Raw genomic sequence first — 15,582 nt, forward strand, 5'->3', positions numbered from 1 at the left:
CGTGCCACCTACCTAAACATCATTGCAGAACAGGTACATCCCTTCATGGCAATGGTATTCCCTGATGGCAGTGGCCTCTTACAGTAGGATAATGCGCCCTGCCACACTGCACAAATTGTATGGGAATGGTTTGAGGAACATGATTAAGAGTTCAAGGTGTTGCAAAGGCCTCCATAATCCCTAGATCTCAATCTGATTGAGCATATGTGGGATGTGCTGGAACAACAAGTCCGATCCACGGAGGCTCCACCTCGCAACTTACGGGACTTGAAGAATCTGCTGCTAATATCATGGTGCCAGATACCACAGGACACAGGAGTCCATGCCTCGGTGGGTCGGCGCTGTTTTGGCAGCACGCGGAGGACCAACAGCATATTATGCAGTTGGTTATAATTTTTTGGCTCATCAGTGTATATATATACTGTAAACTGTATATAATTACATGCTTGTGGTTTACATGCCTAATTTGTACTATTTACAAGTACTGACAGTACCTTGATATGTAGAACAAGAGCTAAATCGGTACTGTCTCTTTAAGAATGGCGGCAGCGTTTAACAGGAGTGTTTAGGTGTGTTCGATTTCATGCAGCACTGCGCAGACCGATCAGCGCCTGACTTAAGACATTTAGAAATTTTGTTTGACTTTAGTAGGCACCATCACCTCGTCACTGTGATGTATAACATCAAAGATCAAAGCGCATAGTATACGGCTTGACACTCTCTTTTCAACTCCTCCATCGACTTCAACAGGTGTTGTGCCGAAATATGACTCCCTGTCAGATTCTTACTCCCCGCTACCTCACTGGTTCCTATCCCTAAACCCCACCCCTACACCTACCCCTAAACATAACCATACTACAGAGTGAGAAATCACCACAACACCGGCAAATCTCAGCAATTGGTAAGGCAAGGTGCAGTTGAAAACCCTTTTGTTTTGATTGAGGATATGCTAGTGATTTACTCACACTGTAGAAGTTTCCCGCATATTGTAAAAGACTGATCTTGGGATTTAAGAATCGATATTGAGATTGTTCAAATGAAGATCGCGATGCATCAGAAAATCAATATTTTTACCCAGTCCAAACTGTAAGTGACTGTAGGCGCCCTAAAATGGGAATGCTGAGGGTACATGGTTAACAAACAGAATCTTTTTAATGACATCAAATGGTCAATGATGATCACGATGATGATGGAGATGATTGGTTGTGGATGGCAGGCCGGTGGTCTCTCTGCTGGGAAGAATACAAGCCATGTGGGATAGGTCTAACCTCACACAGCCTTCCTTCAGCTACACAGGACATGTGAGGTTGGACCTTTCTCACATTGCTGATATTATCCCCTCTGTAGAGTGTAGAGACCACTCACCCCATCTCAATGTGGCAAAGAAATAGAGAAAATGGATGGATGAAGAAATATTGATCACACAGCTAGATTAAAAGAGTAGATGAAACTAATATTTTTACTGATGCACCACACACAAAGCTGAGTTCTATTGACTGCACTTGCCCAAAAGGGTCTCAATATGCCACTATGTAAATGACCATTTTCACATTTCAAGGTTTGAAATGCATAAGTAAACAAACTATACTGGGTTAAACTTCTATGACAGAGAATGGGAGATAAGAGGAATTTTTTTTGAGCTACCATTTAATCCCATTTAACAATCAAATATTTCAAACACAATTATGTTTCCATTACTATTATGTTTTTACATTTTAAAGCCAGGGTAATATAACACAAATAATAATGGTATTAAAAATGTAAATTAAATAATAATTTAAAAAAAAAGATTGCTAAATTTACGCTGTTAAATAAGGTGTTCATCTTGTTTGAATGATGAATTTACATCATTTTAAACATTTTTTTTTTTAAATCATTTCTTTCTGTTTATAAGTATAGCAATTAGCAAAATGTGCAGTTCTAAAGATTCTATAAGGATTTTTTTTTTAAAATGCCATTGATAGAATGTACCTATTACATGACAGATATCACTGCAGTGGCTGTCCTGAGACATCACACATGTCTCTGTGACAGCCTTAGACAGTAAACAGCAAGAAATGCATCAGGGAAGCAGCCCATGATCAGAAAACTATCATATATATATATATATATATATATATATATATATATATATATATATATATATATATATATATATATAAAACTATAGCAAATCAGAAATGTTCTTTGCCTGTCAATCATTTTGCATGTTTGGGATTGATGATTTTAGGTTGGCTGACATATCTTAGGAGGGCGGGGTTTTGGAGAGATGGTGTGTTGTTAGGGTTAGCAAAATAATAAAACTGCTGAAATTGCTTGCAGCACCCTAATTTGTAACTGCTGCAGCATCTACTGCTCCCTCTGAAAAGTTTTTTAATGTTGTTATACTGTATTAACATAAGCCAACACAAAGAACAAGGATTTTATATTATTTTATGCATTTCATATTTTAACCATGGTGATGTCTGGCAATTTCCCAGCACATCCACATCCTTGTTACATCCCATGCCACTGCAGCAACACTAGGGCCGTAGTGTGTCTTCAATTTCTGTGTTTCCACCAGACAATTGGAGTGCAAATAGCAGCTTTGTGTCGTAGGTGCCATTTACACCTAGTATAATTTAATTAGCTTGTTATCTGTTGCTTATTTATGCTTGGTGATGTTAATTATGTTTCCAGTCGCTGTAGACCTACAGCAAATATCAGCACATTACTGTATAGCATGGTTGTGCTCATGGCAGTTTGTTATTGTTTATGACAGTTTAAAGGGAAAATGTTCCTTGTGTTATGATCAGTTTGTACACTTTTTACTGTGAGAGTCTAATTCGACCTTGAGGACATGTCAGCATTTGGTTTTGACAGTACACTGACAGCACGCACAGCAGCTGCTACTGCATGTTACTGCACTGTGCATGTAAGTGACAACTGCAGAGAGCTTTACAGTATATGCACAAGTAATTACAATTCAACATGCAATGTAGTGGAGTTATGTGAAGACAATTTAGCATACTACTTTTTAAATGTTTATTGTTATACACTGCATACTTTTTCACATAAAAAATAGTAGGCAGTATACTGTAGGCTTATATACTGTTTTTTTGTTGTTGTTTTTTTTTTTAAAGAGCTGAGTGGCGTGTGTGGAGTGGTCACTGGAGCCCTGGACCTGCTCACACATTTGCTATGAGGAACTTAAAGAGTAAAGAGCTTAAGTCATCACTCACAACACATACAGTCATTAATCAAAGGCTATAATCATCTCAATTACTGCTGCCATTCCTGATGTGTGCAGGCCCACCACGTGACGGGAAACCAAGAGGGCATGAATACAACTAAACACACACGCAATGTTTTTTGCACAATAGACAATGCAATTAAGAAATGCAATCAGGCAGAGAATCAAAAGAGAAGCCTTAAAATAGGCCTTAAACTCTTTCTACACAATTGCATTTCAAATTAACTTACAAAATTTCAGCTCTAACTCAACAAGAATTCTCTGTCGCCAGGGTTTTGCATATTAATCAGTATATAAATATATATTCAAAACAACCTCTTCTATCAGCATTGACTTATTGACAATTGCTTCTATAAAGCATGAAACCATCCTTAAAGGGGCACTCAGTCATTTTTGTCTTTGTGTTATTTTGGATGAGCGGCTTAGATGCAGCATCATTTAAAATCAATAGTTTTCAATTTTAGATGCCATTGTAGAAATTTAGTATTCACAGTCAGCCATGATTACTTTAATCAGCGAGTGAAAGTGTCAAATAACAGAACGGTTACTGAGATTAAGCGAGTAGTATTCAGCTGGTCATGTGATTCTAACATGGCAGCCCCCATGTGTGGACCCTCTCCATGTAGAATAAAACAGCTTTTATAAGGTTACTGATATGACTGGAGTCTTCATTTTAATGCGAGTGGTCATGATTTCCTACATATATTGCAAAATTACAATTCATGTCTTTAGGAGTTAAACTTTTTAAATGAGAAAAAAATGACTGAGTGCACCTTTAAACAAGTAAAGAATCCAGTAATGAATCCAAGACATGGCAAAGGAAATAAAGGTCTATGCTAGTTTAGCAAAATGTAATAAACATTGCATTCATGGTGTCTGTGGCAAAACTTGTCTTATCAGCAAGAAAAAAACCCAGGAGGTCATGTACAATTTGTGTGTAGCTAAGCATGACACTGACCTGGCACTGTACAGCCCTTGCACTCCCCTATTTATTGGGTATTGCTCAGCACAGATTCTAAAAATGGAATTGCAAAACTCCATTGTCTTCTATTGTTCGATCAACCTTTTAATATCTTACAGTATAGTTGTTTCTGCACATTAAACATGGATATATTTTAGCTGAGAGGTATGGAGAAGTACTAAATACACATAAAAGTAGTTTAACATAAAAAAAAATTACACACTAACTGCAGCTCTAATTTTTTGTATATTGCACTAAATATAGAACGATACAATGTCAATAGCTGCTTTTCCACTATCGGGCCGATGCGAGCCAGGGCTATCAACTGGTCAGCCGGGGCCAATAGCCTCGGACCTCGAGCCGCGAGACCAAAATCCATCTTCATTCCCACCACTGGGCCAATAGACCTGCAGCGTTGCCCTAAAACCCACCATTAATACACCGCCCTGGTGCCAATGCTCCACACCCCGCCCATTTCAAAAGCAAGAGGGAAGCTCAAGCTGAGGTTTCAGACCCTGGAGACTAGCTGGAATGAACATGACACTGAAGCTGTCGTGTGTTTGCTTATTTTGTTCTTTGCTTGGTGGAAAGAGAGACCTGACTTAGCCAAACTCTGCCTTTGACATTGACAGTTGGCCTTTTTTGGCCCAAGGGTAATCAGCAGGCCAGGGTGCTTGGCCATTGGCCCAGAGGAAGCCCCAAGGAGGCATGTTGAAGCCCCAGAAGTGACAGTGGGAACGCAACTGGCCCTGGCACGAACTAGCACGCCCTCATTTGGCACGACAGTGGAAACGTGGCTACTGATGCAACACTTTAAAATAGTTGCAAGACAAACAAAACAATATGTAAGGCATTGCATTTGGGGAAAAGCCAAGAATTAATTTGCTATATCTTTTTGTGTGTTGACCAAAAATTGTCATCTTCATATCCTGTGTAAGTCAGCCACATTTCAGACAATATAGCTCATATTACTGATTCTCATTTCATGTAAGACATTGATGCAAGAAGGTCAGAAAGACACGATTGGCTGCATGGATGCAGTCTTACCTGATTGGCTGTGTTGATGTCAATCCCATTCTTGATGTGTTCTAGAGCCTTTTCCAGATTACCTGAGCGAGCTGCGCGGAGGAAACTGGTGGCAGCGTCGCCCTGAAAAAAGAATATAGGAGGCAATACAGGAGGGTAGAATAAAAAAAAAAAAGTGTGAGATATTTTCGTCATTTATCGTGAAAACAATATGAAGCTTTTTGTTATCCATTTAGTGCCACAACGTATCTAAATTCATCGACTTTTGCATGTGAAGAATAATAATTATTTATTGCAATTATTATATGTTGTGGTATAACATATCGTGAATAATAGTAGGTATAACGAGAATTTAAAATTATTACAACACAGAAATGTTTAACACTGAATTCTGAGGGTTAAACAAAACAACACAGAAACAGGGCAAAACCAGAAAACACTGAAAATGTAAAAACTGTACAATAGTGAAATTGTTACCACACTCATTACAAAGACAGGTTTTCCAACATTAAACATATACACAAATATACTATTTACTGTACACATGCCACAGTATAAAGACAACATATTGTTAAAGATCCCATGAAATGCCTTGATAAGTGCAGGTTTTTTCTTTTGACATATTTCCTACTGAAACAGGAAGTTGGGGCGGGACATGTTGAAAGGCTTAAATGGCCAATAGCCTTTTGCTAGTCATCACAGTCATTAACCATGATTTTCGACTTGCTATTTGCTAGTCAGAGGCAGGGGGTATTAAGACAAGGCACATTTTATTGGACAAAAATTTGGAGGCACCCCTGAATGCAAGATGAGTCATCAACATAACTTTTTTCAGTTTTCCCGGAAGTGAAACACCATATTTTAAATGTGTATCTGTTTAAAGTTAATTTTGTCAACTTTTAGGAGTTCACTAGCAAATAGCTAACAGCTACAGTAACTAACATGGACTATTAGTCACAAAAATATATTTTTTGATTTCAAGGGGACTTTACATATAAAACATATAACCAGGAAACTGTTTCTCCCTTAATATTGAATATTATTTACAGCTAATGAGGTACATAATACTGCAGAAAAAGAAATTAGAGGAATAAAAGGAGGAAATAGAGACAGACAGAAAGGATTAGAAAAAGAAAAAAACAAAGTCTGTGAGAGAAAATATTAATTCAGAAAATTAAAATCACTTTCATATTTTTTCTCAAAGCATACTCAGATGAGTATTCCCAAACAATTCAGAAACTAAAGTAGTTATGAGAGCAAGAACTGACTTATAAACTGATGCTTTATATTGTTTAGACCTTCCCAACCTTCATGTATGGCCATAACCTATAACTAGGCCCACACAGAATCTGAGGGAGAACATTTCCAGAATTTTGCAGATTGATAATGCAGAATGTGATTCAGAGCAGAGCAAATGTTATATATTTGTCTTTAACTTTGATAAAACAGGAAAAAAGACAAAAACCACACTGCAATTTCTACAGATCAATATATTGTATATAATGATCAATGTAACACATATATATGTGCATGGAGACAGATGTCTTCATTATACTCAAACACAATTTCTCTCACATACCTTCAAGTATGTTCTTAAGTCAAAGGGGTTCCAATGACAAAAATGGTCAAGCCCCTTGGTCCCCTTCATTAAGTAGCAAATGAACTCTACCATGGGATCTTCTGTCAGATAAACACACTCAATCAAGATTTACAAAGAAGCTTTCACGCACCTCAGTCAACAATTTCAAAAAAGCTAATATGCAAACACATTTACATAATTCCCGCACAAATTCCTCAGACTTAATCCCACAACTGGACAAAAAATGGTTATTTCCGTGGGTGAGTAGGCTACATATGGATGGATTTTCACAAATTAACATGTCTTTGAAACTGAGAAGTTCTTTTGAATCAGTTTAACTAGATTATATCTGTTCTGTTGTTGCCGTGGTGGTGACAGTGGAATGTGTGCAAGTGTGTACCTTCTCTAGCAGCAGAGCGGTTTCCCACTGATCAAATACAGCTGACAAGTATGTGGAGACACATGCACATAAGCTTAACAACAAAGTGTGAGTTGGTATGGCAATGACTTAGTGACCCCTCAAGTATTAGGAGCAAAAAAATTTCTCTACTACCCCCGTCTCTCTCTGCATATATGGTTTCCACTTCATTTCTGTATTCAGTCATGTTATCTGACATCGTCACATGCTTCTTTGTACTGTCAAAGCAAAAGCAAAATGACTAGCATCATCAAAGCACACCTAAAAAGCATTACATTTAATTTCTCAAAGAAAAGAACATAATGAATAATGTATCTCTCACTGTAAAACATTTCTGTAATTTTAACGGTAAAAGACTGTAAAAATGCTATAGTAAAACATTTTAGTTGGTTAACGGGTAGTTACCTTAACATATATGGACAATACATGTTTTTTAGATTTAAAAAGAATGACTTTACCATAAAAATAACAGTTAAAATGTATATTATGTTTAACAAGACAATACATGTACTTTTAGCAGTTGCAAAAATTAGAGTGAAAAACAATAATTGGTCATTTCCAGACGCATATCTGCTATGTACATTGGGGTGTTCTGTTTAATATTTTATGTTGTTTAGTTCATATTTATTGCATTATTTTTGTGTCACATGTGTTACCTTGATGGTGTCTTTACATGTGTATTAATTATTGCTCCTGGTAGGGCCACTCTTGATGAACTTTAAAGGGATAGTTAACCCAAAAATGAAAATTCTCTATTACTTACTCACCCTCATGAAATCCCAGATGTGTACGACTTTCTTTCTGCTGCAGAACACAAAGATTTTTAGAAAAATATATCAGCTCTCTAGGTCTATACAATGCAAGTTAATGGGTACCAACATTTTGAAGGTCCAAAAAGAACATAAAGACAGCGTAAAAGTAATCCATAAGTCTCCAGTGTTTAAATCCATATCTTCAGAATCCATGTCTTTCTTGTTTTTGGAGATTCATATTCTTCGTGCATATTACCACCCACTGTGCTGGGAGGAGAATTTATAATATCAAAAAGACTTAAATATTGATCTGTTTCTCACCCATACCCATCATATCACTTCTGAAGATATAAATTTAACCACTGGTGTCGTATGGATTACTTTTACGCAGTTTTTATGTACTTTTTGGAGCTTTAAACTTTTGGAATCCATGCATTGTGAGGATCTACAGAGCTGAGATATTCTTCTAAAAATCTTTGTTTGTGTTCAGCCGCAGAAAGAAAACATACACATCTGGGACGGCATAAGGGTGAGTAAATAAGATAATTTTTATTTTTGGGTGAACTATTCCTTTAAGTCATCATGTGGCCTTTTGTAGTTAATATGTTGATTTACAATATATTTTAAAGTGAAAAGCAGACTTTTATAGTTCCAGAAGTTTAGTACATAAAGTTTATATAATTTAATAATATAAACGGTAGTTAACTGTAAAATATACAGGTATCAAAATTACATCCCCATAAAGCTTGAAACATTGTCACCGTATTTTTGACGGTACATTTCTGGCAACCACAGCTGCCGATATTTTTCCGTAAATTAAACTGATTTATTTTTCCTTTCTTTTTTTACAGTACTCAAGAATTAGAGCTAAGTAAAACTGGTAATTTAATCAAAGTCATAAGACATCACAATCTTAATGTGGATATTATTAATTTTATTAATTGTTAAAGGTGTGTTCCAGGTTTAGAACAAGTTAAGCTCCATTAACAACATTTGTGGCATATTGTTGATTTCCCCCATAACATTACATTGAAAGCACTACCTTACATAAGGCACTTTCAATGGAAGTGGCCAGTATGTACACACTAAAATACACATCGTTTACAAGATGTAAACTATATGCGTTAACATGATTTTAACGTGACAAAATAAATTACTAAACATGTCTGTGTAAAGTTATATCCAATATTACAACTTCATTGTCATGCTAATGAAACCCTGTAATCCCACTTTTGGATATAATTTTAAACAGATAAATTAGTAAGCACACTAAAATCATGTTACCATCAATAATGTTTACATCTTGTGGCTATACTTTTGAAACTGTGTATTTTAACTTTTATGGACTTAACATTTTGTAGAGATGAGGCAAGACAGCAGGATCTAAGTGCAGTTTAATCCACAATCAAAAGAAGAGAATACATAGAATGAAGAAGGTGACAAAACATAACAGTAGTCTGTAATAACATGAACAAATGTAACAACGGACAAGAACCGACAAAGAGGGAACAAAACTAGAGGGTATTTATACAAACAGGTGCTGATGAGGGAATGGAGAACAGGTGAGGAAGATGGGGAACAGATGGCTGATGAGGGCAGTGCATCATGGGAAATATAGTTTATGGCAAACTGATGAGATAAACTATCAAAATAAGTGTCCTTGAAAACATAACAGTGACACACTGTGACAGGAACCCCCCCCCCCCCCCCACCCCCCCATAGGGTGACTCCTGGTGCCCACAGACGGAAGAGGAGGGCAGGAAGATGCAGATGAATTAAGGCTCCAGGGGATGATTATGGGGTCCAGGAGGAATTAGCGGTGGCCAGGGAGCAGTCTGGGGATGATCAGGAGGCCAGGGAGGTGACCACAGGGCAGGGATAGGGTCGGGAGGCCTGGGAGGCAGCCACAGGGCAGGGATAGGGTCGGGAGGCCTGGGAGGCAGCCACAGGGCAGGGATAGGGTCGGGAGGCCTGGGAGGCGGCCACAGGGCAGGGATAGGGTCGGGAGGCCTGGGAGGCGGCCACAGGGTATGGACAGGGTCGGGAGGCCTGGCCGCAGGGCAGGGACAGGGTCGGGAGGCCTGGGAGGTGGAAACTTAGAGGGTGGAGCTGTGGAAGGCTCGATGAAGGCAGGCGGAGCCGAGGGAGGTAGAGCTGTGAGAGGCTTGAGGGGCAGAGCCATGGAAGGTGGAGCCGTAGGGATGGAGGTCCCCGGAGGAGCCAAAGGATCGAAGAGCCAAGGCAGAGCCAGGTGACCGACGGACCAAGGCAGAGCTGGAAGGACGAGGGACTCCGGTGAAGCCGATAGGCTGGAGGACCACGGTGGAGATGAGGGGACGTAGAGCCGAGGGTCGACAGTTCCTCTTGTCTGGGAACCCACAGGGGACGATGGTCAAGCCGGTGACTTGGGAGGAACTGGCTGATCAGGAGGAAGAGGAGCTAATGTCCTGGATGGAGGTAATGGAGGAGAGGGGGCCAACGTGCTGGACGGAACCAGTGGAGGAGGAAGGGCTATCATGATGGACGGAACCAGCGAGTCCATGATGCTGGACGGAACCAGTGGAGGAGGAGTACACAGGGTGGGCTCAAGGGCGGGAATAAACTCCAGGTCTATTAGCTCAGCGAGAGCTGGTTCTGGGTTGGTCGATGCTACAGGCATGGGTATTGGCTCGTCGGCTGTGGTAGGCTTGGAGCAAGGGGCAGGCTGAGGGGCGTTTACTGTGGGAGGTGGTTCAATGTCCTCATCTACCTTATCCACAGTGAAAGGGGAGCCATAAAGTTTCAGAGCCACCTCCACGTACTCACAAAGTGTCCAGTGAGGATCCGCCGGAGGCATCAGTTCCTTTAGTGCACTATTCAGACCAGTCCAGAAGTAAATCACCAGAGAGTGGTCATCATAGTGCACTAAATTCGCCAGTTGGAGAAACTCATGGACATGATCCTCAACTGGACGGTCCCCTTGTGTGAGGAGAAGTATTCTGACAGCCACTAGATCCATATTGGGTCAGTTCTTCTGTAACGTTTTGTAGAGATGATGCGAGAGAGCAGGATCTAAGTGCAGCTTTAGTTTAATCCACAGTCAAAAGAAGAGAATACATAGAATCTGATGAAGAAGGTAACAAAATATAACAGTCACCTGTAATGAACAAGAACTGATAAAGAGGGAACTTGAGGGTATTTATACAAACAGGTGCTGATGAGGGACTGGAGAACAGGTGAGGAAGATGGGGAACAGATGGCTGATGAGGGCAGTGCATCATGGGAAATGAAGTTTATGGCAAACTGATGACATAAGACAAAAAACTATATCAAAATAAGAGTCCTTGAAAACATAACAGTGACACACTGTGACAGGACTGGCCCTGTTCACTTCAATTGTAAGTGCCTTACAGCAGCTGTCTTTATACAACACAACTTTTGTTAATCAACATTATGCCACAAATGCTGTTTATTAAGCTTAACTTGTACTGAACCCCGAATATTCCTTTAAGACTAATTCTTACTCTTCCACTCAAGACACACTATCCCCAAATTCTATATGGTCAAACATTTTCAAAACAAAAGCTGCATAGATGCAAACATAAACTACAGGCCACAAACCAAGCTTTTTGCTTCAAATTAGGTGAAACTGATTCCAGACAGAAGAAAGAAGTATATACTCAACTATTTGAGTTAATGCACATTTAAAGTACATTTGAGTAGTAAATTGTAAAGAAGAAAAAAACATGCATTTCTGGAACATTGCAACTGGGTAACAATTTTTGGAGTCCCCTACATGTGTACAAATTTGTTTGTGTGCTTAATAACATCACCATAAATGAGTGTGCGTATGGTTGCAGCAGATAAGGCAGTGGAGGAGATCATGTAGACGACAGCTTATTCTTCCCCTCTGAGTTAAAAAATTTGCCTCACCTCCATACAGCATACAACCAGAAAGAAATAAGCACACTATACACACCAAGAGATTTTGTTTTGAACCCATGATGTGTAAATGAAGTTGCCTCAGTAAAATAAATCATGAATAAAAAATGAATGTCCACTGAAATCTAAACCTCCTTATAGACATGTTATTAATATTTTATGTTTCAATAGCCAGGTTGGCTCGATTGAAAGTTTTTGTAGGTTTGGAAATAAAATCCTAACAAGTAATTCTTCAAAATAGTTAAAGGGAGAGTTCACACAGAAATGAAAACTCTGTCATCATTTACTCATGTTGTTCTAAACCTATAGTGCTTTCTTTGTTCTGTGGAGCACAAAAGGAGATGTAAATCACAACGACAGCCTCAGTCACCATTCACGTATTTTGTATGGAGAAAATAAAATGCAATGAAAGTGAATGGTGACTGAGACTGAGACATCTCTTAACATCTCCTTTTGTGTTCCACTGAACAAAGACATCATACGGAAGTCATACAGGTTTGGAACAACATGAGTGTGAGTAAATGATGACAGAATTTAGATTTCTAGGTAAACTATCTCTAAGTATTTCTAGTGACAAACATAGAAATTCATTGTAAATTACAAAGCTTATATTTATTATATAAATTGGTCTTTTTATATACCAAATTATATAATTTTTTTTTTAAAGCAAATTATAGTTAATCCTGATGATATTTAATGCCACTAATAAATCCTATAAGAAATATTATCAAACAGACAAATAAACATGCTACCACCCACCCCTAGCTCTCCTCCTTTCTCTTAGAGCAAGTGTACTGCAGCAGACATGATGACATCATCAGTGAGATGCAACACTGCAGTGTGTGTGTGTTTATGACTGCATCCAAGAGAGACCCAGCGCAAGTGGAGGAATGAGCCATTAGATTCACCTCCACTAAGCCTGTTGTGTGTGTTTGAGAAACACACATAGAGAACAGGCAAACACACTGAGAGAATGCAGTATTGTGCTTGTATAGCTAATAACTGCAGCACACATGAGAGCAAGTGGCGTTGTTTATATTCCACAGAGGAGAAAGTGAATGGAGACTGGGTATCCCTCAGAATTCCACGAAATTCAGCAAATAAGAACAGCTCACACATAGTTGCTGTCTGTGCACAACAATGTGTTTGGTTAAAAATATTGCTTACTGTATTTCTACCAACAAATTCTACCAACAAATTCACATATATATATATTTCATCTACTCTGGTAAGGAAAATCAGCTGAGAGGCTAAGCATATGATGTTGGTGTGCTTTGGACTGCATTGTCTGTCAAAAATAATAAAGTTTTCCAGTTATAATAAGAACACAATTCAGTTTTTACAAAGGCCTTTCAGTTACTTAAAGCCAAAAATTCTGCCATCATTTACTCACCCTCATTTACTCTCTCTCTCTCTCTTTCTCTCTCTCTCCATCAGCCTGATCTCACATAAAATTTGGCAAGTGTGTGCCGATATTTCTTTAGCTGAAATTGGTATACGTTGACCGAATTTAAAAACACTGCCTCCAGAGGCTAAAGCGGTAAGTGTTTCAGTGCATATAAACAAGTGTGACATCCATTTATATCCAGGAGAGGTCACCAGAAGCCAGTTGTAAAAACAATTGTTTTCAGCTGAACTGGGTGTAAAACAGTGAAGAGAAATGTTTATTTTATTTGATGTATCCCCCAACCAAAACCCATATCTAACCATAACCATTAGTAGAGACAAAATGCAATGTTAGGTATAAAAGTGCAACCTCCTTATCATGCTCGTGATTGTTTAAACAAACATGATTACTTCCTCAGTTGAATGGGGATTGAACTGTGCTTTCCCATGCAACTGATGCAGCGTGCTACCAGTCATGCCACAAGGGAAAGTAATTGTTGTTGAGCCGTTCCAAATATGTCCGATGGGAGATAGGGATTGTCAGTGAGTCAGCATACTGTTGCATTAGGGTACCAGAGCTTTTAGAAACAGTATGCTGACTTCCTGTGTGCTCATGTTGCTTCCATGGAAGACAAAAACAGATTTTTTAAGAATATCCTGGCCACTCTTTTCCATATAATGAAAGTGAATTGGGACAAGGTCTGTCAAGCTTCAAAATTACAAAACAGCACCACACAGGTATAATAAAAATAGTACATATGACAATATCCCAAGTCTTCTGAAACCATACGATGTACAGTATAATATGGACCACCTTTAAAATATTTTTACTCTGCTTTTTTGTCATATTTGAGCTTGACAGACCTGGTCCCCTTTCTCTTTCATAATATGGAAAAGAGTGGCTAGGATATTCTTAAAAAAAAAAAAAACACCTTTTGTGTACCAGAGAAGAACAGTGTCATTAGGGGACAAGAGGGTGAGTAAGTAATGACAAAATTTTCATTTTGAACTATTGCTTTAATGGAAATCCTCCTATACCAGGCAGCATCTAAAGCAACTATTCTTTATGTGTCTGTGCGCATGGGTAACATAAAGATACATGTTTAACTGACTAGTCCTACCAGTGTTATATAAGAAAGTCAGGTAAACAGAGAAAGGTAACTGACATTAGTGGATCTAAGAAACCACAAGAAAATTACTTATTATTTCTCAGAAACTGTAATCAGATTACTTTACTAATTACTTCATTGATAAAGTAATCACATTACTAATTACTTTACTTTTAGGATACTTTCTAAAACACTTTTCCGCTCAACAAATTCAAAATAATGTCTATATTTCTTCCTTGTTCATTGTTACACACAAGTCATAAACTCAGCACTTCACATTTCTCCTTTACAATGACTTGTTACAGGGCCATAATTCATGTACCATATATAATATATATTAGAAATAAGCATAACCCTATAAAATAATTAAATTAATTGAAAGTCAGTAACTGTATTCTGTTTACAGGAATTTTAAATGTAATGCATTACACTACTTTTTGGACTAAAAATCATTAGATTACAGTAACTAATTACTTTGTAATTGGATTACACCCAACACTGGCTACTGATGGTTAATAATCTTCCTGAAAATATAGAAGTATAAGTTGTTTTAAAATGCTTATATGGCTGTCACACCTGCATTTTTTAAAGGAAAGATAAATTGTGAATGTGACCAAGCTTTAAAAAAATAGGAAGTATAATCTTAGAAAACAGAATATGTTTGATACCCGCAACAAATAAACACCAACGGCAAAACAAATTTTAATAAAAAATAAAAAAATTTAAAAAAGGAAAAGTAGGAGAGCGAAGTATATCAAGGAATGAATCTTCAGGAAGGTTGTACTTACTCCGAAAATTTTGGTTTTGGTTGGCATCCCTACACACCCTCTATATTTCTCTCCCTCTCTGCCACACTGCCTCCACTTTATGTCTTTGCCTCTCTGCTGTCTTGTGTGACACTATCTGGGTGTAGGGGTCCGGGCACTGCCCCTTTCCCCCAGCACGCACACACACACTTGTAAGGGGATGGGTGGGGCTGGGGGCTATGAGGCCAGAGGGCTTATCTCCAGAGGAATGCTGTCTATATCGACACACACACACACTTTTACCTAAACTAGATAAAGACTCTCTCCCCCATTTTTCCATTCCATAGAGCGTTCTCGATCTGCGCAGACCTGCTCGATTAATTCTGACAAGCAAAGGGCCTTTCTGAATGAGACTTTGGGAAAAAGACACAGTGTATATGTGTGTGTGTGTG

At 38.4% G+C, this 15,582-nt stretch overlaps 1 protein-coding gene across 2 annotated transcripts in view; it reads right to left on the bottom strand.

Annotated features, from left to right (window-relative positions):
* Positions 1–15,313, bottom strand: part of LOC127419071 (ankyrin-1-like) — a 64,931-nt gene extending 49,618 nt beyond the window's left edge. For both annotated transcript variants that reach the window (XM_051660164.1, XM_051660155.1), the window contains exons 1-4: positions 15,173–15,313; positions 7,352–7,434; positions 7,199–7,239; positions 5,241–5,342 (exon numbers count right to left, since the gene is read on the bottom strand). In XM_051660164.1, coding sequence (XP_051516124.1) covers positions 5,241–5,342; positions 7,199–7,239; positions 7,352–7,415 — 207 coding nt within the window. In that variant the 5' untranslated portion in view covers positions 7,416–7,434; positions 15,173–15,313. The remainder of the gene's footprint in view (positions 1–5,240; positions 5,343–7,198; positions 7,240–7,351; positions 7,435–15,172) is intronic.
* Positions 15,314–15,582: the final 269 nt, after the last annotated feature.

The sequence above is a fragment of the Myxocyprinus asiaticus genome, chromosome 3 (genome assembly GCF_019703515.2).
Source record: "Myxocyprinus asiaticus isolate MX2 ecotype Aquarium Trade chromosome 3, UBuf_Myxa_2, whole genome shotgun sequence".
Lineage (NCBI taxonomy): Eukaryota > Metazoa > Chordata > Actinopteri > Cypriniformes > Catostomidae > Myxocyprinus > Myxocyprinus asiaticus.